The sequence below is a fragment of the Podarcis bocagei genome (genome assembly GCF_964188305.1).
Source record: "Podarcis bocagei genome assembly, chromosome: 7".
Classification (NCBI taxonomy): Eukaryota; Metazoa; Chordata; class Lepidosauria; order Squamata; family Lacertidae; genus Podarcis; species Podarcis bocagei.
Window position 1 is genome coordinate 49,562,399 of NC_138132.1, and position 20,259 is coordinate 49,582,657.

Sequence of the window (20,259 nt, forward strand, 5' to 3'; positions counted from 1 at the left end):
TGGCCTACCTGAAAGTGCCTGCCAGGAGTTTGTCTGGTCCTGTCTGCAAGCAAAAGCACGTGCAGCCCTTCCCTTCCCTCCTCCACTTAGTTTGATCTAACGGACAAGCAGAGCTTTTCCTAGGATCTCGCCAGACAGCGGCTTTTTCTTTTAGTTGCAAATCGATGGGCGACAGAAGCCCCACTGAGAGCATTCCTCTCTTTCTCACAGACACAAAGGAAAAATAATTAAACAACTCAACATCGAGTGACAGCTCTATCCCATCCCATCTACCTAGCACCAGCAAGCTGTTCCTGTCCTGGCCAGTATAAGGCCAAGGCCACTTTTATGCTTGAAGGTTGGAAAGTGCTTCGAGAATTGTTGCCCTTGTAAAAGGAACTCGCGCCGTGCAGAGGCTGTGACTGAAGCGGCCTGGCTCTTTGCGGTTTTGGAAACACTTACTGGCTGCCTACCCACACAGAGACCGGTTCCTTGCCAGGATAGCGTGAGGCTCCTATTAAAGGTCTCTCCTCTCTGCTTCCCCTTCCTTGATTTGCTTAGCGTGAATTTGACTGCGGCCATAATTTACGCATCTTCTCGGTTTAAGGCCTAGAATAGCCAGCCGAGAAGCAGCGCTAGCTTACTCGTTCCTTTCCAATCCCAGTTTGATACCAGCAAGCCCCGTGGGGACGCTTCGGTTTTCCTGCCGCAAAGGCACGAGGCTGGCGGCTTCATCATCTTAATAAAGACGCACACCACACAGTGGAGAGACCGCTTCAAGTGCACAAGCATCGCTTATTATTTCTCAAGCCAGACCTCAGCAGTCCTTACGACAACCCTACAGGTAGGCCAGTTATGGCTCGACTGAGTAGAGCTCGGGGGGATGCCAGGGCGCGACGTCACGTGCAGAGGGGAAGGGCAGGTGCGTTTGTCGCTATAGCGATGCCGCCGCCGCCGCTTCCTCGGCTGTCGTTATGGCAACCGCAGGCGGCGATCACGTCATCGCTGTGCGCTGTGCGCGCGCCGTCCTAACGTCATGAGCCTCGGCAGTTCCGGCGCGCCGTGCAAGGCGGCGGCAGCGGCGGCGGCGGAGAAGAAAGAGGGCGGGGTCAGGCCCGGGGTGGCTGCGGAGTCGGCGGGCAGAGGGATGGCAGTCAGCCGTGGAGGCGGCGGCGGTGGCGGCGGGTGAGCGACAGGAGTGTCCGGGGCTCCCTTCCCCCCGCCGGGCGGAAGCCGCCCGCCTGCCCCCCCCCCCCGGCTGACCCCTGTGCTCTTCTCTGTGTCTTTGCAGGTGATCCCGCCCGGAGACCCCCTTGAGGAGGAGGAGGCGACAGCAGCAGCCCACCTTGCAGCTTCCCGAAGCGAGCGCCATGAGAGCGGCTCAGGAGCGGGGCCAGGAATTCCTCCCCCCCAAGAAGCGCGACCTGCCGGTGGCTGCCAACAACGAAGAGCCGGGGCGGGCGGCTGAGTCGGGTCTGGTGGGTGGCGGCGGCGGCGAGACCTCTGTGGAATGGTCCCGGGGCTCAGCAACAGGCAGGCAGAGCCAGGCACCTTCACGTTACTCGGAGGCTGGTGGCAGCTCCGACACAGTGACCAGTCTTACCGTGGACCAGTACGGCTTATTGTACAAAGTGGCGATGCCCCCGGCCACCTTCTCACCCGTGGTGAATGTCAGCCCGCTGCCTCCAGCCTTCAGTATGACCTCGCAGCTGATCCCACACCCTGGTATCCCATACTCGCCTATCCATTACACTCAACTTCCTCCTGCTCCCTTGCAGTTTGTGGGATCACACTACTCTGTACCCTATGCCGCCGCTGTGCCTCCTGGCTTCCTGCCCAGCCACCTTCTGTCCTCTTCAGCCAGCCTTGCTGCCTCTCATATCCCACACTTTGTGCCCTATGCACCTCTCCTGGCTGAAGACTCTGCTCCTTCTCCACAGGCAGCCCACAGCTTTGGCAAGACCAGTGCCTCAGTTTTGCCTTCAGGCTCTCTGCAGCCCCATGTTGGAGGTCAGCCACTGGATGTTACACAGGGCCGAATTCCAGTCTATTATCAGATGTCCCGTCTGCCAGCAGGCTATTCATCTTTTGAAGCTTCTGTTGCTGGCCCAAACACTGAACAGTCTCTGCAGGAGAATCAGCTAGATCCTAAAGTCACAGCAAATGGGGTGCAAAGGTCTGCCGTGGGGGCGAAGGAAAGTGAGGCTGAAGGGCAGTGGCCAAGGACAACAGTAGAGTGCAGCACTGAAGGTACCTTCTTGACAAGCAGTCAGATTTTGAGAACAGAGATCTCTGTGCCATCTCAGCGGAGCACCCCAGATACAGACCTGGAGGTGCAGAGGGTGGTTGGAGTGCTTGCTTCCCAGGACTACCCTGTTTGTTCTGCTCAGCAGAAGGATGGCTTGAGCCCTCTAAACCTTTCCCATCGTAATCCCCCTGAGCAGAAGGCAGAGTCAATGAGGAACCCAGTGGAACTTGTGGTGGCTGCTACTGCTGAGAAAAGCCACTTTCGGAGACTGTCGGCAAAGTCCCCTGAGGAGCAGCTCCGCCATCGGCAAATACTGAAAAGCATTACAATGGCCAATGGTCGGCCAGTCTCAGGGTCCCTCCTTCCTGGGGCTCAGGATGGCCTGGGAGGTGCAAGTCCTGAGGGAACAGCCCATGAGGGACTACCTGACACGGAATGTGCCCATTCCCAGAGCCACTTACCCTCCCACTTCATGAAAGGAGCCATCATCCAGCTGGCCACAGGAGAGCTAAAGAGGGTGGAGGACCTGCAGACCCAGGACTTTGTGCGCAGTGCAGAGGTGAGTGGTGGCCTCAAGATTGACTCCAGCACTGTGGTGGACATCCAAGAGAGTCCCTGGCAGGGTTTCGTCACACTGCATTTTGTGGTGGGGGAGCAGCAGAGCAAAGTGAGCATCGATGTGCCCCCTGAGCACCCTTTCTTTGTGTATGGACAGGGCTGGTCCTCATGCAGTCCAGAGAGGACAAATCGGCTCTTCTCACTCTCCTGCCACAGGCTGCAGGTGGGAGATGTTTGCATCTCCATCAGTTTACAGAGTCTGAATGGGAGGCTTGTGCCCCAGGCAAGCCCCCAGAGTGCTACCCGAGAGAGACCTGGGCGGGGTGGGGAGAGTCTCCAGGAGCTGCAGAAAAACCCATTGGAGAAGGGTGGGGTGGCAGTGGGCTCCCCCCAGGAGTCCACCCACCATGATCCTGTTTCTCTGCATGGTTGGGCAGGCCCCAGCTTCCAAAGGTCTGGGGAGGAGCCCCGGCCACCACTCCTCCGCCCTTCATTCATTCCCCAGGAGGTCAAGTTGTCCATCGAGGGCCGTTCAAATGCAGGGAAGTGAAGCCCCAGTGGTGGGCGAACTTGTGTGCCACGCTTAACTGGGTTCCTTCCAGTTTGGCCACTGCTCAGATGCTCGGCCCTTCCCCAGTTGTGTGCCTAGAATCATTCCACTGACAGAGGCTCCTTCTCTCCACCCCCTGTAGGGGAGGTCTGAGCCTGGGTAGGGTAGATTGGGGTCAGCCAAGGGGAGACTCTGAAGGAAGCAGTGACTGCGCTGCTTCTGTGAGGAGAGGAGCAAGGGCTCTACATCCCCCACCACCTCACTCAAGCACTTTATTGGACACTTGCTCACACATAGCAGGAGGGTGCTTTTACCAGGGCAAGGGAGCAGTGAGGGAGTTTGCCAGGTTTCTTCTGTTTGGGTCCCAAGTTAAGGATTTTTGTCTGGGCCTCCCAGCAGCCCCTCTCCAGGCACCGAGTCAAGGGAGCCTGGATTTCTCCTCAGGGAGGTAGTATTTGTATGCAATTTCCTCACATGTGTTAGATTGAAAGGAAATGGTTAATAGTCTGTTAAATTGCAAACCTGGCAATGTGTTGCCTCACAGCTCTGCAGCCAGGTAGAACTCGAATCCCATAGGTGGGAATGGAGTAGGTGTACGTGTGAGAGGATGTTCTAGCTCTGGCTTCTTCAGATATCTCCATCCTGCTCTTAAGCCCCCACCTCCATCTTCTAGAAAGGCTGCATCCACTTTTGTTGCAGATGCCTTAGATGTTCACAGCTAAGCCAGGTCAGAATGGCCTGGGCTGACTAAGGCTTGTCACAGTTGTGGATGCCTCGAGTTACAGCCAGCTCCTTTGAAAAGTGCAAGGCAGTTTGTATATAAGAGCATGCTAGTGCACATACAGACACTCCTGCTTTTCCTTGGGGTGATTAAAGCATTTCCTATTGAGAGTTTGGAGAGGGGACATTCTGGCCACTGTAACCAGCTTGAATGGCCCCCACTACATGTGTAAGATTTCTTTGGATATTAGAAAAATGTATTCAGGTTCTTCTGATAAAGATGAAAATTGCTCTTCTGTGTGCACTGGTGACTCAGACAGAATGAAAGAAGATAAAACGTGCAAGTGGTTAACAGTTTTTGAGCCGAGAAAGCTGTAGAACTGCTTGGGTTCAAGAAGCTGGCTGAGTACCTTCTCCTGCACTGGTGCCCACAACTCGGCAGGGGTGAGCTCTAGGGCTCTGAATCATAGCTGTGACTCTGCATCAGTGCCATCCAAGTCCCACTCCAGAATAGCAGCCAGGAAGCTCCTCCCACTGCTCCAAATGGGCAGCCTTGGCTTGTTTCCCTTGGATGTTTTGTCTACAGTTGTTGCTTTTAGGCCATTGCCTACAGGCATTCCTGGCTCACAACGGGAACTGCTTTCCTGTCTGACCAGCCACCTCATCCACTCCAAGCCCTCTCTATATGAAAGGTGGAAGACTTTGCTGTTCTCCTCTGGAAGGCCCGGCACTTTGCACTATTCCGAGCCAGGTTTCCCCGCAAACCACCCTCTGCCTTCCTTACTTGCTCTTGGGCTCCCCTGGATTGTGTGCTTACTAGACCAAGGCTCATTTCCATGTAAATGCTGGCCTAGGTTTCTCCTTTGTCCTTCAGCTCCCCTGCCACCAGGGAGGAGATGTCTGCTTCATGCCATTAGGGCAGAGTGCCCTTCTACTCCCAGGGCTTCATGGGAGCTGGATCACTTGCACAGCATCACAGCAGAAGAGCCTGATTGGCCACCTCTTTCATTGGCACCAACTCTGGCCCTCCGTGGCTATTGAGGGTCAGTTCCCCTCAGTTCATCTGGACCGCCCAACACTACTGCCACCCTGGTCCAGTGCTGTTTCAGGATAGCTTGCTGCACAGCCCTTAGGGCCCAGGACCGAGTTAGGAATAGAGCTGCAAAATATGGAAGTGTCTTTGGGCACTACTCCATCTGGGGCCGCTGGAGGGTTGGGAGAACCAGCTTCCTAGAGCAATAAGCTATTTCTCTCTTGTGACACTACAGCACGACCCCTTTCCAAGCCCTAGTAAATATTTGGGAAGGGCTCCCTAATATGCAATACTGTGGGACTGGCAGCTGCACAGCTGTGTCCATTTGGCCATTCCATGGGGTAGGATGGGGGCTGCTAAAAGAGACATGTTTCAGTGTGGGGTGCCAAACTAGGGGGTGATGAACTGGGGTCCTGCTTTTCAGAAGGGCACCAACCAGATACCCTTTCCAGCTAAAACATTTCCCATCCCTTCTTGCCAGCTGTTTCTGTAGCCCCTGCCTGCAAGAGCAAACATCCGCTTATATTAAGTCCCACCTCTGCCCAGAAACACTGAGCGATGGCCTGACCTAGTGGCTTGTTGCAGAGAAAGTTCCTTTGCTATATCTCAAGATGCACCGAGGAAGAAAGCAAATAGAGTCAGCCTGCCACCCTTCAATCCCTTGCATAGCACCTTAGTTGGGGTGGGTCACCTTCCTGTATGCAGCTGGCAAGGGGCAAGTGTGTAGCAGCCCTGCAACCAACACCAGTCATCTTCACTCCGAAACCCACTGCATCGTATCTCTAAAGCCTTAGGACTAGCCGAGTGCCCAGCCCCTTTTCTCCTACCTGATCTTTAATGAAGCATTACCAATCTAAGGAGGATAATCTATTTTGTTGTGCTTTTTTTGTACCTGTTTTAAATAAATCAATTTGTACTGTATATTTGTATTTTGGGTGAGATCCTTTTTCCCGTTTTACCATTTAAAGTCTCTGTACACACAGATTGTATTTTTATTGTTAATGCTCTTATGAATACTGCATTTAACTTGTTGACTTATGTAAACAGTATATATACATATATCTATATCTATATATATCTATATCTATATAATTATAAGCCAATAGCTTTTCCTTTGATGTGTCTGTGTCTTGCTTGTCTCCTGGAGAAAATTTTGGCAGAAATACGAAAGCTCATAAAGGAAACTTCCTTACATTCATATGATGGTCACTAAAGCCCCAAATAGCAATCTTCACACTAGCACAATTAGCTCTGTTCTGTTGTGTAAAAAATTTAACAGGCTGCACATAGGTTTTATGATTTAAGATTAATAGAACAGAACAGACCTGGCTAACAAGACAGAGATAACTTCTCCTCGCTTGTGCAGCCAAGTCTCTCCCTTTTACCTAGTTTGGAAGTTGGGCAAGAGACGACACAGGCTGCTGACCAAGAAAAGAAATATACCCCTCAGCATGGTCTTCCTCTAGCCTTTGTTTCGAAGTCTGCCTTTCACTGGTGCTCCTTCCACCACCATCTCTCTACGCACAAAGGCAAGAAGAACATCAGCAGCACTCAAATCTAGGAGCTTTCTCCCTCCCCAACACATATCCCCCCAGAATGTCAAATTCTTCCACAAACCTCCCATTTGGTGCTGCTGTACCTAAGTCTAGCAGCCACTATGATTAGGCCTAATACACCCCTGTGGGTAACTTGTGAGGCTCCAAGCCGTATTATACACCTCCCTCTTCAGGACTCCACCTTCTTTGCTAGTCCCCACTTAAGAGCTCCAGCATGATGTAGTAAGGGGCAGGCTACAGAACTGCAAAGTTCCAGCTGGATCTTGCCCAGCAAGGAAGCAAGCTGGGCAAGGCAGAAGCAGCAGCTGCCTCTCAAGCTGCTGCAGTGAATTGGCCAAGCCCAAGAGGCACAGACTGAGGACATGTACAATTAATTTATTTCTGATCACAGCCAGTGCGCCCGCCCCTTCCTCCCTCCCTGCCCCTCTCAGACCGTTGTCACACTCCAGTTCCATGCTTCACTGGCAGAGCAAGTGGGGCCTCAGCAGACAAGAGCAGGTCCTCCTTTTTACCCTCCTCAGTGCAGGGCACTGGGACTCGGCTCCTCAAAGGCCATTTTACCAAGCAGCTGCCCCTCAAGCTCTAGCCCACCCACTGGCAGTGGGAAGAAGTTCATCTCGGCTGCCAATGCAGCCATGGCCGAGGGGTCCTGGCCAAACTGTGCCCGCAGCATCATGTCCATTTTCTCCAGCCGCCGCTTTAGCCTCTTGGCTTCACGCTCCCGGATGAGCCGAGCCTGCCGCTTCTCAGGGGTCTCGTTGGCCCGCTTGAGGCGCATCGCTTCACGGTCCCGCTGCAGGCGGCGCGCACGCTGCTCGTCCGTCTCCTGCATGCGCTGCAGCCGCTTGGCCTCTCGATCCCTCATGCGCCTCACCTCCCGCTCCTCCGCCGTCTCGTTGTCTCGACGGCTCTTCTTAGCTGTGCGCTCTCGCTCCAGGCGCTGCAGCCGCACCTCCAGGGGCTCGTTCTGCCTTCGCAAGGCCCACTTGCGAACCCCTGGAGCTTGAGCTTCCAGAAGCTTGCGGTAGGCCACACAGCTGTTGCACACCAGGAGGATGCCAGCAGGATACACTGTGGGGCTGACAGCAGCAGCAGCAGCACCACCACCTGCTTTTTCCTCAGCACCAGAAGAAGCCTCAGGGAGGGGAATGGGCAGGGCATCTCCACACAGCACCTCTGACACCTTGTCACTGTGAAAGTCAAAGAGTAGAAATGACGGGTGGTCGGCACAGATCTTAAGAAGCCATTGTGTAGGCTTGCAAGCTACTGCCTTAGCTGTAACCCTCCCCCTCCCTCTGGCCATGCTTACAAGCCACCCCACCCACATGAATGCTGGCCTGCAGAATGCTTCTGGCTGGGGTCACCTATTCCAGCTGCCTCCAGAAATTGCCAGGTATAACCTCCATTGCTTCCATTGAACAGGGCCCCTCCAGGACTTCCAAAATGCAGCCTGGGCCACATTGTCCCAGTCCCACCGTCAGAGATGCCCACTTCTCACCTGTTGAAAGTAGCATGGCTGGTGAAGCGAGCCCCACACACCGCACAGTTGGACAGTTGGTCCTCGGAGTGGATGAGGAGGTGCCTGCCCAAGGAGCCCGGGGAGCTGAGTGCTCGGCCACAGACGGGACACAGGTAGCTCTTGGCACTGACCACAGCTGCCGTATGCTGCAAACGAGGCCGGGCTGTGAGGCAAGGGCTCCGCCGCCCTGTCCCCCTCTCAGCTGTCCCTATGAGGGCTGGCAGCCAAGGCCAAGCCACGGAAGAGCTCCCTCTTCTGTTAGGGAAAGAAGGAGAGAGACCCGCAAGGCCTTCCCTGGGATGTGGTTCAAACCCACCAGGGGGGATGATTCAAATTGCATCCAATGCCAACAGCCCCTGCCCCCATCCCCACCCTTTCCCAGTCCAGGATTACTAATTTCAGCCTGGAAGGAAAGGGGGAGCCAGGGCAGGGATGGTTTAGCCTTGCGTGATGGTCTCATCAAAGCCCCCTCTAAGTACCTGATAGACGTGAGTGACAAGCTGCTCCCTGCTTCCACACTCTAGCTGGCAGAGGGGACAACGGGAGAGTCCCATCAGGGTATCTGGGCTGGCATTTAAACCCATCTGCAAGCAAGGAAAAGCAGGCTAAGGAAACAGCAGAGGACAAGACCCATACCTGGTATTCTGCCACATGCATACACATACCCCTCCCCCCAACTAATGCTGCACCAGACCCTTTAAGACCATGTTGACGGATTCTCTACAATGTAAGATTAGCCCTGTGCAATCAGATTGAGGGTCTACCTAGTTGTGTATTGTCTTTCTAACACACAGCAGCCAACCAAATGCCTCTTCTGGGAAGCCCAGAATGAGATGACAACAGCTCTATCACTCCCCTTGCCCCCATTACTATTAGGGAACTCTAATGCCAAAAAGTCCAGACCCAATCACTTGAGCCTGCTGCAGTGATCACTTGGACACATCAATGGACCAGGCCCAGGAATCCCAGAGTGGGCTATACAATCCTCTTTCTCCATGCTAGGGCCATCCAAGAGTCTGCTATTGCTATTCTCCCTTCCACCGAGTAACCACAGCAGTGTTGCACTTTTGCTTTAGTATGTGTTGACTACGGCCAATGTGATGCACTTGCCTCATGGCCTCGAGCGACCTGCTTGCTGCAGCCCAGCTGCTCAGTAAGTTCCAGTTCCTTTTTCACTGTCGCTGATGCTCCGTCCTCCTCAGAAGCATGGGAGGAGACCTCATCTTGTGTTGTCTCATCCCCCTCGCTATCACCTGGAATACAGAACAGCTTTAGGCCTCTGCCACAGACCAGCTGACAGGATTCCAAAGCAGCATGCAGGTGTTTGGTCTCTCCCAGGTGTCCCAGAGCTGCCCTTGTGTACAAGATGGGGAAACTCACTGTTGCTGCTGCTGCTGCTACTGCTGCTGTTGGAGTCTTTTTCTTGTGGTGGAGGTGGCAGCTGCTGCATGAGTGGTGACTGGGCTCCAAGCAGCCCAGGGAAGTCTCTTCGCATCATGGCCTGACGTGTGTGCTCTTCTAACCCAGCAAAGACTTGCTCCCCTGGAAGTACAATGGGGGAGGAAGAAGCCGCATTAGCCCATTGCCCTTCCCAAGCCCAGTCATTCTTTGCCCCCTCCTCAGATGCCCAGTGATGGTCTCCCCTACCTGAAGATGGCCCAGAATGGGACTAATGCCTGGGCTCCATTCCCCAAAACAGCTTTCCCCAAACCCTTCCTGCAAAGCAACAGTGGCCTGACCAATCCGTCCCTTCGCATCCTTTCCAACATGACCTGGAAATACAAATGTCTTCAGCAGCATTAAGCACACAGGAAGGGCTCTTGCCTGCCCTGGCTCCGCCCTAGAATTTGCATGTGCTCTCCCACCCCCCCCCGGGGCCCATATTTTGGAAGAGCTTGTCCTGCCATACAGGTTCTCCTCCAGGGGTAAAGCTGTTACATGTGTGTAAAAGATGCTTTAGTATAGGCAATAGCAAACCTACTTATCTACTTTTGCAAGCCAAATTTGTGGTGGGAGACTTCTGTGGATTTTGTAGTCCAGGTTTAGTTATCTGCTTTAGTTCCTCCTTGATATGTTTTCTCTTAAGTTGTGCAAAGTGGGCAGTGCTTGCCTGAAATTGCCAGACTCTTTCCTGGGCCTTTGCTATTTCCATTCTGATCCTAAAGCTATCATGGTGCCTGGAAGTCCCCTGTTCCTCATTGTGCAAGGGAGACTAGCCAGCCATTCCCAACTAGTGCTGAAAAGCTGTTCATTTGCAGAAGAAACATCAGTGGGTAAGGTGGCCCAATGAGAGACAGAATGCCACTAGAATGGCGGAGAGGGGTTCTGAGCCCCCAGAGTACCTAAGGAGCCCTTAGGCTCCAAGAGGTGGTACGTGGACATGTCTCAGCTCAGCCAACAAATCCTCGATGCTGGGCAGGGAGTCCCCACCAGGGCTATGGGAGAAGAATGCAGCAAATAGTGGAGGGGAGGGCTGTCCCCCCCATCATTTTGCGGATGAGGATGCCTCGCTTGAGCGGGGGAAGGGGGTGAAGGTGGAAGTGACAACAGCCCCCCTCCCCTTATTACTCACAGTGGACTTTATTGGGGGTGGTCTGTTTCCGACGGGACATGGTTCCCCCCCCCCCAGGGGGGGCGCACCTGCGGAAAGAAGAGCCCTGTCACCATGCGGGGGATGACCAGGGTAGGCGAGCGGGGGGCGTTTAGAGATCAGCCCCCACCCCGCGCTGGAGCAAATCCTCGGCCCTTACCTGACTCCGTCGCCCGGCCTGGACTCGCCCAGCAGCGCTGCAGGAGGACAAAGGGCCGCCCGGGCTGGCAGACAGACAGACAGAGGAAGATGGCGGCACGGCGGGAGCGCCCGGCTCGTGCACGGCGGGACCGACGGACAGACAGGCGGACGGGGGCGCGCTGCGCTGGAGCCCTCCCCTCCCCTCCGAGCGGAGCGCGCCTCCTGCCTGGCAGCAGGGGCGCCGATCCCGAGGCCGGCGCAGGCGCTCAGCCGGGAGGGGGTCCCGCAGCCATCAGGCCGGCGCCTCCGGGGGCTTCACGCACCCAGACGAGCCAGCAGGGCCAGAGTTGTGTCCTTCGGCGCTCTCCACGGGCCCAGCTACCGAGGAGGAGGAGGAGGAGCAGGAGCAACTGCTGCTGCTGCAACCCGCCTCCCTTGCCCCGAGTCGCCTCCTTCCACGGGGCCGCTTCTCCTCTTGTCGGAGCGGCAGCGCCGCGGTGCTAGTGGCGGGGCTGCCGCCGTCCCCGCCTCTTTTCAAGCCACGAGCAGGGGGACCCGATTGACGCCCCCGCCATGCCCTGCAAGGTGCCCGGCCATTCACGCGAGCGCCCCTACAGCGTGAGGGCTCCAGTCTGCCGCGCGACGCCCCCGGGGATGGGAAGCAGCTCGGAGGGAGGGGGGCAGTGGGCGGGGCCGCCGCCTCTTCCTCCTCCTTCTCCGACGTCGTACCCGACGAGGCCGGAACTCTCCAGCCGCGGTTGAGGGCTATGGAGGGACCTCAATGAAGGTAACGCTCGCTTTAGGAAGTACGACTTTTATTGAGGTCCCTCTTTCTCCGGAGAGAGATCCCTCCGCCCGTAAAGTAGTTCCGTACCAACACAAAGCGCCCCGTGCGTCGCTGCACTGTATCTTGGAGAAGCCGCGTCGCAGACGGAGGGCCGGACGCTGCTAGGAACTACGACTATTGCTTTTGCTACTGTCGCTGTCGCGCACCTCCTCCTCCTGAAAAGCAGAGAAGAGACGTATCCCTCCGCCTGCCCAGCTGAGGCTGGACCCGTGACGCCTCCGACGCCACCTTCGCTGCCTGCCGGGACAGACGGAGACAAAAAGACTCCCCCCCCCCGCCCCCGGGTAAGGCCGTCCCGGCTGACCGCCTTCGCTCGGCTCTGCGTTTTCCGGGGAGCGGGGCCGTTGCCCTCCTTGGACGACTCGAGGTCCTGGTTCCCGCCGCCCTCACAAGCCTCCCCCGCCTTCCCGGTCGCCTTTCGTCCGAGGAACGGGCCGAGGCAGGGAAGGGCCCCGGGAAAGGCGAGAGAGGGCCGGAGGAGCCGCCGCCTGAAGCTGCCTTCGGCCAGCCGGTGGCGGGAGGCGCGGGCGAAGAAGCGGCGCTTCCTGGTCCGCGGCTGGCGGGCTTGGCCTCTGCCCAGCCGACCGCTCGCCTTCCCTTCCGGCTCTTGCTCCTGCCACTGGCCGGGAATGGCTCCTCCTTGGGCCTGTAGCACATCGAAACTGGCTGTCTGGGCCACGGGTCGGGCGGCGCTCGTGTTTCGCCTTTGGGGTCTCTGAACCCGGAGCGGGCAGCTGCCTGTGTCTATCCGAAAGCGAAGCCGTTGCCGGAAGAAGAGTTGAGAATTGCCTTCGTGCCTCTGTAGTTCAGCTACCTGCAAACTCCCCCACCCTCTTGGAGCAAATCCTCCACCAGCTCCCACATAGGTGGGAGCTGAGCTCTCTACCGCTTCCAGTGCTGAAAAGCGGGGCAGGTTTGTCCTCCAGGGATTGAAACTGGTTAAAGAGATCCAAGGTTGTGAGCTGCCCCTTGTGCTGTATATGGTTGGGCCTGGCTGATCAAATCATGTACAAAAGGGGGGGGAAACCAGAAATCTGTTGCTTGCACAGATGAAAGTGCTCTACACATACATACAGACAAACACACACACACACACACACACACACACACAAAGCATTTCTTAAATAGGTTTTGACATACTGTACTATTACACACACTTGAGTCTGTATGGGCTCTGTTTAAAAATGGCTGGCATTTATAGTCTATTCAAACATTTATTCTTGCTGTATACGAAAATTCGCATTAAAATTACTTATATTTGCTTGTTTGCTTTATTATATATTTGCAGCGGAGATAAAACATTACAGCTCGCAACCTTTCCACATTCAAACCAATCCAGATTCTGAGATCTGAGACCATTCACTGTCTGCCTCTCCAAAAGATGTTCAGTAGGTAGCAACAAGAGTACAGATCCCCCCCCCCGCTCCAATTGTGAAATGCTCCAGCACCATGCAAAAAATAAATTGATTAATTTGAAAAATGTCCAGTAGCACCTTAGAGGCTACCTAAGTTTGTTCTGGGTATAAGCTTTTGTGCACATGCACACTTCTTCAGATACCTACGAAACCTTATACCCAGAACAAACTTAGCTGGTCTCTAAGGTGCTCCTGGACATTTATTATTTTTTTTTGACTGCGTTAGACCAACACAGCTACCTACCTGAATCTAGAACCATGCAAAAAAGTTATTCTCAGCATTTGGACAGTGCTGATGATTGAGATTTTTGAGAATACTGGTGTCCTGCTTGTGTAGAGCAGGGAATATTGTGTTTAGATTAATTTTTGAGCACTTTTGGTGTTTTATATTTGTATCACTTTTTTGAATTTTAAATGTATTTTGTATTTTATTCTAAATAACTCTGGAATGGCTCTGAATGTGCAAAGCAATATATAAATATTACAAGTAGAATATATCTACACAGGAAACTGCTAGCTGTCTGCCTTTAACACACATGACAGTAGGCTTTTTCTCTCTTGTATTCTTGGCAGGAATTCTACACCATGTTAGGCTCTGGGTTCAAGGCCGAGCGCTTGCGAGTCAACCTACGACTTGTCATCAATCGCCTCAAACTGTTGGAGAAAAAGAAAAGTGAGTGGACTTTCCTACCTAATTCCTTGACCTCATCACCAGAGCAGTGATTCAGGAGGTTTCTGGTAGTCGTGGTGTCCCACAACACCATGTGCAGGCTATAAATTAAGAGATGCTTAATTTATAGCCTGCACATGTTGTTTCAGTGTATCCGAAGAAGTGTGCATGCACACGGAAGCTTATACTACTCAGTTGGTCTCTAGGGTGCTACATTATAATTTTTAAATTCTTTTGGAAGGGTTCTTTTAAAGACTTCCTTAGATCATATAACTTTTTTGAAGACTTGATTTTTAAAGGGAGTTTTTAGGTTTTTAAGAAGAGTCTTTTTAACTATCTTTTAAAACAATTGTTTTAATTTATTTTGACATGTCAGAGTGTAAGTGTGGAATTGCTTGTGTGTGTGTACTGTATTTCAAAGATGCTGAGAATTGTGGTCATTGGGATGGGGGTGTGGATTCTGTGAAGAGTTCTTAGGTTTGTGGACTTGTGTCCAGTTATAGCCCCACTGTACTCATTGAATGGACATGGTTACTTAATTTCAATATGTCTATTCTGAGTATACCGTATTTTTCGCCCTATAGGATGCACCGTCCCATAAGGTGCACCTAGTTGTTTTTTTTTGGGGGGGGAATAAAGGAAAAAAATTATTCCCCTCCCCCAGGTGCGGGGCTGGGGCGGGGAAGCCCGAGCTTCCCCCGACCCCAGCCCCCAGAACAGGCAACTCTCCGCAAGCTGTGGGAGCCCAGCACCGGGCTCCCGCGCCTTGCGAAGAGCTGCGCGAAGTCTGGGCGCGCTGAGCTCAGCGCACCCAGGCTTCAGCATGCAGGCAACTCTCCGCAAGCCGTGGGAGCCCAGTGCTGGGCTCGCGTGCTTTGCGGAGAGCTGCGCGGAGCCTGGAGAGCAAGAGGGGTCGGTGTGCACCGACCCCTCTCGCTCTCCAGGCTTCAGCGAAAGCCTGTGTTCGCCCCATAGGACGCACACACATTTCCCCTTCATTTTTGGAGGGGGGAAAGTGCGTCCTATAGGGCGAAAGATACGGTAACTTAGTTGGAGACAACCCACAGTCCTTCTTGGTGGAGCCCCTCTCTTTGCATACACAAACACCCCAGGCAGGGCCAGGGCAGGCTTGTGGGCCTCCCCTGCTGCCCCATGATGAACCCTTTTCTTGCAGCTGAGCTAGCCCAGAAGGCACGGAAGGAAATTGCTGACTACCTGTCTGCTGGCAAAGATGAGCGGGCTCGCATCCGTGTGGAGCACATCATCCGGGAGGACTACTTGGTGGAGGCCATGGAGATCCTGGAGCTCTACTGTGACTTGCTTCTGGCACGCTTTGGCCTCATACAATCTATGAAGTAAGGTCTTGGCCTATGGGGAAGAGGGTGCTGGGTGCCTGCCACGTGTCCCCTCCCCTCGGTCTGCTAGGTCTGGGACCTATTTGTCCTCCTTGTCTTTCAACTACTTGTTCACTCTTGCCTTACTTTGTGTCCCTTCAGGGAGCTGGACTCCGGCCTGGCAGAAGCTGTCTCCACCCTCATCTGGGCTGCCCCCCGACTGCAAGCGGAGGTGGCTGAGCTGAAAATGGTGAGTAGTGCCAGTTGTGTCTTGGCAGGCTGCTCAGCCTTCCTGGACATCTGGGGGCAGCAGTTGGGAAAAGACTTTGATCTATCCTCACAGGATGCTCAGAGAACTTGGTGACTTTCTTGTTTGATCTGGGAGTTTAGGTTGGCTCCAGTCTCCAAACTCCTGAACCTTTTGTCCAGGGGTGCTGCGATAGTTGCTGTGCCCTGTCTTAAATAGAGGGGAGTCAGTGGTGCCTGGACTCTGTTTTGAGTGTGCCATTTCCATACTAGGTTGCTGACCAGCTCTGTGCCAAGTACAGCAAAGAGTATGGCAAGTTGTGCCGGAGCAACCAGATTGGGACCGTCAATGACAGGGTGAGTGGAATGGGAAGGGCATCATGAGGGTGAGATGGCGGTAAGGCTCTCAGGAGCTACTAACCACAATGGCTACGTCTTCCTCTGCTGTCAGAAGTGATCTGCTCCTGAAGTCAGTTGCTGGGAATCGCAGGTGAAGGAGAGCACTGCTGCTGCTCCACTCAGGGGCTTCTTGTTGGGGCATCCGTTTGGCCACTGTGAGGACAGGATGCTGGGCTAGACAGGCGGATCCAGCAGGCTGTTCTTATGGGAGGGAACGATATCAGTGCTTCATAAAGATGAGTTGTTTGCAGCAGGTGGTCCTGCCTGTGGTGCTTCACCAGGCAAGGTAGAAATTTATCTTTTTTCTGGCTTGGATATCTCTTAGCTAGGTAAGTGTTCTTGACCTGCCCAGCTCAGTGAAGGGCTCACTCTTCCCTCCCTCCCTTCCAGCTGATGCACAAGTTGAGCGTAGAGGCACCTCCCAAAATCCTAGTGGAGAGGTACCTGATTGAGATCGCAAAGAACTACAACGTGCCCTATGAGCCAGACTCCGTTGTCATGGTGAGTGAATGGGAGGCAGTTCCACTCTCAATTCCCTCAGTAGCAGCTCCCTTTCCCACATGTGACATCAGCTTCTTCCTCTTCCCAGGCTGAGGCTCCCGCAGGCGTGGAAGCTGACCTGATTGATGTGGGATTCGTGGATGATACAAAGAAAGGTGGCCGTGGAGGTGGTGGTGGCGGCGGCGGCGGCGGCGGCGGCGGCTTCATGACCCCAATGGCTGGTCCTGATGGAGTTGTGCCAATGCCAATGCCCATGCCCATGCCGTCTCCAGCTCCCCCTTTTGCATACCCACCTCAAAAGGGACCAGTAAGTCCTATGTCTTGCTTGAAACAGGAGGGGAGTCTGTAAAGTTGGGATTGGGGGTGGTAGTGGGTGGGGGGGGGGAAAGGATAGCAGTCTACTGTGGTGAGTTAGCATCTGAGCACACCTCACTACCTGCTGTGTGAACAAGGTTTTCCAGCTGTTCTGGCAGGTATTGCCTATCTGATTCTGCCATTAGGAAGGGGTGCTGGTCTGACTTAACAATTTCTCCCTTTAGGAGCACTTCAACGGGCTACCGGTGGGCACCTACCAGCCTTTCACCAGCCTTCACCCACCTCAGATTCCAGCAACACCTCCAACATACGAGTCTGTAAGTACTGCTGATGAAAAACAAAAGCTGAATTGCTGGGAGGACAAGTCCTCTCTGCTGGGACTGTTGCCGTCCCTAGTCTAGTGCTGGGTATTGGCAGGCCTTCCCACTTGGACTGACTGAGGAGTTGCCATCCACTGGATTTGGGCTTGCAGCAAACTTCATGCACTTTTGATATGATTTTGATTTATTGCATTTCTATGTTGCTTTTCATCTCAAAGCAGCTTACAAACAATAAATAGCCATAACATAATAAAACATACTAGCATGTCGCAAATACAGCATACATCATATAAAATAATTAACAAATTATCAATAAAACATCAATAAAACCGTGGCAATCTATAAAAAACTTAACAGAACAGCAACTAAAAAATAAGCTAAACCTCACAATTACAGCAAGTCATGTGATTAACAAATCAATTCGGCATTTAGAATCTATAAAACAATATTAAAAACATTAACAAAATAGCAATTAAAAATATAAACTAAGCACTAAGTTCATTCACACAGTCTCTGTACCCTCATGACTCATAATCTTTCACTCTGTTCAGTTCATTATAATACACATAAATGCACATAATGTCAGATGTTGCACTGGCTGGGGTCCTCGAGTAGTGGGCCATGGTGGAGATGATGGGGCTCTTAGGCCTACCGCCAGTGGTAAGGTGGATGTTGACTGCCTAGGCATTGTTGAGGAGAAACTTGCCCAGGTCACTTTCAATAATCAGGAGTCCCATTCCCACTTGAGGAAGTCCAAGACAAGCCTGTCCCTCTGGAGCAGCGAGTGGCAATTGCACTTGGTTTAGAGCAGTGTTTCCCAACCTTGGGCCTCCAGCTGTTTTTGGACTACAACTCCCATCATCCCTAGCTAGCAAGACCAGTGGTCAGGGATGATGGGAATTGTAGTTCAGAAACAGCTGGAGGCCCAAGGTTGGGAAACACTGGTTTAGAGGACGACCAGGAGGTCCAGCAGTGGCCCTGTAGCCTGTCCACCAGGAGCTGCTCCAGCTTCTTCAGCCGCACCTTGGTTGACATTGTGGTGGTGGAGGAGGCAGCCGCTGAGGGGATCGAGCAGGGCAGCTACTTGAGTCTACCAGGCAGGAGGGAGGGGCTGTGATAAAGATACCAAGGGAGCTTAGCATGATCTCAGCAGCCTGGATGAGCTTGCAGGCAGTGACTCAGAGGTTACCTTGGTCTCAGAGACCAGGCTGCTGCCCATGGAAAGCATGAGCGGAGGACATTGACCAGCAGGGGTAGAGGATGAGATGTGGGGGTGGGCTGAGCAGCTAGAGAGTATGGAAATGGGGATGTGTCCACCTTCATGCCCTTTCGCTTGTTCAGCTACTGCTCTCCAGACTTCTGTGGTTGCTGGTGGTGGTGCTTCATGTCAGGTTGGTGAGACCGCCAGCGATGGTGAAGAGCTACTGCACCGTCAGGCCGTCCTTGGGGGACATAGCCAGGGCCGCTTGCTAGTCAGGTAGTCAGCCATGCTGAGCAGCTCTCCCTCACCTATGGCACCACCAGGCCAGGCTCACCACCACTGCTTCCTCCTCCAGATCCCTCATTTCCTCCTTCCTTCTGCTGTCTGGTCAGGCTGCATGAAGAAGATGGGAACACCAGATATGGTGCTTCTTCTGTGCAACTCTAGGGAGTTGTCAGGTGGTGGTTCTGTGTGGGGTGCTCCATGCAAAGCCAGCTTTTTTCTGTTTCAGATTGATGACATGGGTGCTGACAAGGAATTGCCATCCCCACAGGTGACCGGTGAGTGCAGGGCCGGAGGGGGAGGCTGTGGAGCTGGCAAGGCAGTGAGGAGGGAGGGAGGTGGTGATGTCAGGGGAAAGCTGGTGCTTGTGTTTATTGTTGGTCCCCTTCACTCTTGTGTTCGCTCTTGAGTTGCTGAGGTAAGCATGTGCCCATGTGTGTCTGTGTTGGGGCAGAGACTGGGACTCTTCATGGCAGAGAGCTTGGGCCCCTTTAGCAACTGGTAGGAGCTGCAAGGCTCAACTGAAGTGCAGCAAGTGCTCACTTCTGCAGGACATATACTAACTGTAGTACAGCAAAAAGAAGAATGGTCCTACCCCTGCCCCTACTACTGTTAGGTAGACTACTGTTTTCGCTGCCTTGAGCCTGCCCACTGCTTGTAACCAGTCACTCTTGTCTGCTGCAGGACCAGCCCCAAAGCCACAGCCGAGGGGGAGGCCACCAGCTGCAGTTCCTAGTTCGGGCGATAATTTTGTGCTGCCAGAGTTGCCATCTGTGCCAGACACGCTGCCTGCCGCTTCTGCTGGTGCCAACACTTCCGCCTCAGAAGACATTGACTTCGATGACCTCTCTCGAAGGTTTGAGGAACTGAAGAAGAAAACTTAAAAAGAGCCCCTGAACAGGGGGCCGATGGGCCTGATTGCTGCCTCCTCCTTCCCTCTTAGCACGGCCAAGTGCTCGTTCCTCTTCCTCCGCTTGGCCTTTCTTCCTTCTGTACTTACACCAAATGCCACTGCTTTTCTGACATTCTGCTCCAGGAGTGGGGGACTGCACAGCCTCTTTGAGATGGGAGCAGGAACAATCCCTCCGAATGCATTGCTCTGCAGTCTGCAGCCGGGCATTAGAGGGGAAAGGGAGTGATGTAGGTGGCCTCTCATTTGGACAGACAGTGGTGTAGGGACACCAACCTGAAGATTCTGGGCAACGTAGTTGGACAGAAGCGCGCCCCCCCCTCCAGGCATGTGCTGTGGAAGGGGAGCTGCTCTGGGCCCCTGATAGCTTTGTTTTGCCTGCCGCGTTCTCAGGGAGCCCTCCGGGGCCATTATGACTTTCCTTTGGGGAGGGATGCTGTGGGGCACAGGAGTTGACCAGTCTACACTCCTTGTGGCTCAGTGATCCTCCTGCCTCTGAGCAGCAGGCACATTTTCCTAGCTTTGAGTGAGCCCAGTTCTGCCTTAACGTGGCTCTGCATCAGGCTGGGTTCAGGGCCATTGCTTGACATGTGCCATCACTCCTGGTTCTCTAGCCTCTTCCCTTGCCTATAGGGCAAAGCCATGGGTGGTGGTGGTGACAGCAGCAGCAACACATCCAGCAACTTCTGCTGCTCTTACAGACCAGCTGCAGTGCCAGCAGCCAACCTCAGCTCTCCCATGTAACACTCTGTATGTAACTCTTTCATGTGGCTTTTCTGGGACAATTTGATTGGTTTGTATCTTCTCTATTCTAAATAAAGTTGAGGAATAGCCTTGACTGGATCTGTCTCAAGTGAAACATAATATTTCCTGGCTTCTGGCAGTGGTGGAGGGGAAGCAAAGGAGGCATGGTATGTTTACAACA

General features: G+C 53.7%; 3 protein-coding genes across 8 annotated transcripts; 2 read left to right on the top strand and 1 right to left on the bottom strand.

The window, feature by feature from the left end:
- The first annotated feature begins 1,022 nt into the window (after positions 1 to 1,022).
- On the top strand, positions 1,023 to 6,200 carry ATXN1L (ataxin 1 like). The gene is made up of 2 exons (XM_081202218.1): positions 1,023 to 1,164; positions 1,271 to 6,200. The coding sequence occupies exon 2, from the start codon at positions 1,350 to 1,352 to the stop codon at positions 3,333 to 3,335; it is 1,986 nt and encodes a 661-aa protein (XP_081058344.1). The 5' UTR covers positions 1,023 to 1,164; positions 1,271 to 1,349; the 3' UTR covers positions 3,336 to 6,200.
- ZNF821 (zinc finger protein 821) lies at positions 6,063 to 11,199 on the bottom strand. 4 transcript variants are annotated; one of them, XM_081202219.1, is made up of 8 exons: positions 10,914 to 10,962; positions 10,736 to 10,803; positions 9,811 to 9,935; positions 9,544 to 9,705; positions 9,274 to 9,416; positions 8,643 to 8,747; positions 8,143 to 8,309; positions 6,063 to 7,834 (listed from the first exon to the last, which is right to left on the bottom strand). In XM_081202219.1, the coding sequence occupies exons 4-8, from the start codon at positions 9,659 to 9,661 to the stop codon at positions 7,162 to 7,164; spliced, it is 1,206 nt and encodes a 401-aa protein (XP_081058345.1). In that variant the 5' UTR covers positions 9,662 to 9,705; positions 9,811 to 9,935; positions 10,736 to 10,803; positions 10,914 to 10,962; the 3' UTR covers positions 6,063 to 7,161. The 4 variants fall into 4 exon arrangements, with proteins under 4 accessions (XP_081058345.1, XP_081058348.1, XP_081058347.1 ...); XM_081202222.1 differs by lacking the exon at positions 9,811 to 9,935 and having other exon boundaries at positions 10,914 to 11,199; XM_081202221.1 differs by lacking the exons at positions 9,811 to 9,935; positions 10,736 to 10,803 and having other exon boundaries at positions 10,914 to 11,047.
- Positions 11,200 to 11,726: 527 nt separating this feature from the next.
- On the top strand, positions 11,727 to 20,172 carry IST1 (IST1 factor associated with ESCRT-III). Of its 3 annotated transcripts, none has more exons than XM_081202225.1 (10): positions 11,727 to 12,025; positions 13,730 to 13,829; positions 15,001 to 15,181; positions 15,323 to 15,410; positions 15,680 to 15,763; positions 16,196 to 16,306; positions 16,395 to 16,613; positions 16,846 to 16,938; positions 18,654 to 18,701; positions 19,102 to 20,172. In XM_081202225.1, exons 2-10 carry the CDS (start codon positions 13,742 to 13,744, stop codon positions 19,306 to 19,308), a joined length of 1,119 nt encoding a protein of 372 aa, XP_081058351.1. In that variant the 5' UTR covers positions 11,727 to 12,025; positions 13,730 to 13,741; the 3' UTR covers positions 19,309 to 20,172. The 3 variants fall into 3 exon arrangements, with proteins under 3 accessions (XP_081058351.1, XP_081058350.1, XP_081058349.1); XM_081202224.1 differs by lacking the exon at positions 11,727 to 12,025 and adding an exon at positions 12,345 to 12,654; XM_081202223.1 differs by lacking the exon at positions 11,727 to 12,025 and having other exon boundaries at positions 18,654 to 18,702; positions 19,109 to 20,172.
- Positions 20,173 to 20,259: the final 87 nt, after the last annotated feature.